Source organism: Tarenaya hassleriana, unplaced genomic scaffold (assembly GCF_000463585.1).
Source record: "Tarenaya hassleriana unplaced genomic scaffold, ASM46358v1 Cleome38, whole genome shotgun sequence".
Lineage (NCBI taxonomy): Eukaryota > Viridiplantae > Streptophyta > Magnoliopsida > Brassicales > Cleomaceae > Tarenaya > Tarenaya hassleriana.
This window is the reverse complement of record NW_010966774.1, coordinates 261,313-263,017: the sequence shown is the minus strand read 5'-3', so window position 1 is coordinate 263,017 and position 1,705 is coordinate 261,313. Positions and strand designations below refer to the sequence as shown.

Genomic DNA, 1,705 nt, shown 5'->3' with positions numbered 1-1,705 from the left:
GCGTCTATGAGCAACATGATACAAGGGATGATCACTGAGCAAAGTGACCTTAAGAAGCAAATTCAAGGGATAGAGTCCCATGTCAAGCTTCTAGACAAACAGTAGCTCAACTCGCAGCTAAGCCTAGCAGAACGCAAGGCACTTTACCTACCTTAATCAAATCCTCGTGAACAATGTAATGTTGTCTATATGGAAGACAACAAAATTTATGGAACAAGGAAGATCTATGCTGAGAGGAGAAAAGTCTATTTAGAACAATAAAAGAATTCAATCATAGAGGAATCGGAGGACGTATACGTCCCACCGTCTCACACGGGTTACCTCCCCGCAAAGCACTAATTTAAGGTCATCAGCTTTACCCTCTTGATTTCAGTGGTCTGGTGGTCGCGTTGGACGGAATTGGTTAACTTTCCGCCGTCCAGGAGGTATGTACATTGTCCTGGTACACACGGTCTGTCTCAACTTACAGTCGTTTCTGCTTGTATACTTAGGAATTGGATCGGGAGGTTTCTCTTTAGTACCTGATCCAGCATTAGGAATCTTCAGCGTGATGCTTTGTTTTTGTAGAACTCTTCCATTGGGTTTACTCTTAGATGTCTTCATCAGGAATTCAGGTTTGGCTTTTATCCCGTTCTCTGCCTTTGAGTTTTCTGATTTAGCCACTGGCAGGATGTAGACATCCTCACCATAGGCAATCCCCTTGCCTTTATCCTTTAGTTGCACAATTTGCTTTTCCGGCATACCACGCAGTTTTTCTGGAATAGTCAACAACTGTGCACTTTCGTCCTTAGCCCGTTATGACTTTGGTTCAGCTTAAATTCGAAGTCCTCATCTCCAATATGCATCTTTATGCATCCCTTTCGGACATGAATTACGGCATCAACAGTGTTGAGGAATGCACGTTCTAAGATGGTTGATTCATCCTTTCTGTTGTCCATATCGATTACTCAAAGTCGACCAGAACATAGACATTCCAACCTTAAGTGGTACATCCTCTAAGGTCCCACAAAGGGCCTTCATTGACTTGTCTGCCAGTTGCATAATCATTTTAGTGGATTTCAGTTCACCCACGTTCAGCTTGTCATACATGGTCTTTGGTAAAAGACTCAGACTCGCTCCTAAGTCGAACAGTGCGCTAGGAATAGAGACACTGCCCAGTTGGCAGGGTATAGAGAAACTTCTTGGATCCACCATCTTGGCTGGTAAGTTCTGTTTCAGTACAACACTGCACTCAACTGTCAGGATTACTGGTTCCTCTTCTATTTTCTCCATTTTGACGAGTGAGTCTTTAAGAAATTTTCTATAAGATGGTGTTTGCGCTATAGCTTCTTGTAGAGGCTGAGCAATCTCCATATTTTCTTACATATCAACGAATCTTGTGAGCTTCCCATCTACTGATGGATTACACTGTAATCGCTGTGGAAACGGTATAGGAGGAGGTCGTGGAGACGGTGGGACGTATACGTCCTCCGATTCCTCTATGATTGAATTCTTTTATTGTTCTAAATAGACTTTTCTCCTCTCAGCATAGATCTTCCTTGTTCCATAAATTTTGTTGTCTTCCATATAGACAACATTACATTGCTCACGAGGATTTGATTAAGGTAGGTAAAGTGCCTTGCGTTCTGCTAGGCTTAGCTGCGAGTTGAGCTACTGTTTGTCTAGAAGCTTGACATGGGACTCTATCCCTTGAATTTGCTTCTTA

The 1,705-nt window shown here is 42.6% G+C and overlaps 1 protein-coding gene across 1 annotated transcript; it reads right to left on the bottom strand.

Moving 5' to 3' along the window:
* Window positions 1-918: 918 nt before the first annotated feature.
* On the bottom strand, window positions 919-1,353 carry LOC104822863. The gene has a single exon (XM_010554224.1). It carries the CDS (start codon window positions 1,351-1,353, stop codon window positions 919-921), a length of 435 nt encoding a protein of 144 aa, XP_010552526.1.
* Between the last annotated feature and the right edge of the window lie 352 nt (window positions 1,354-1,705).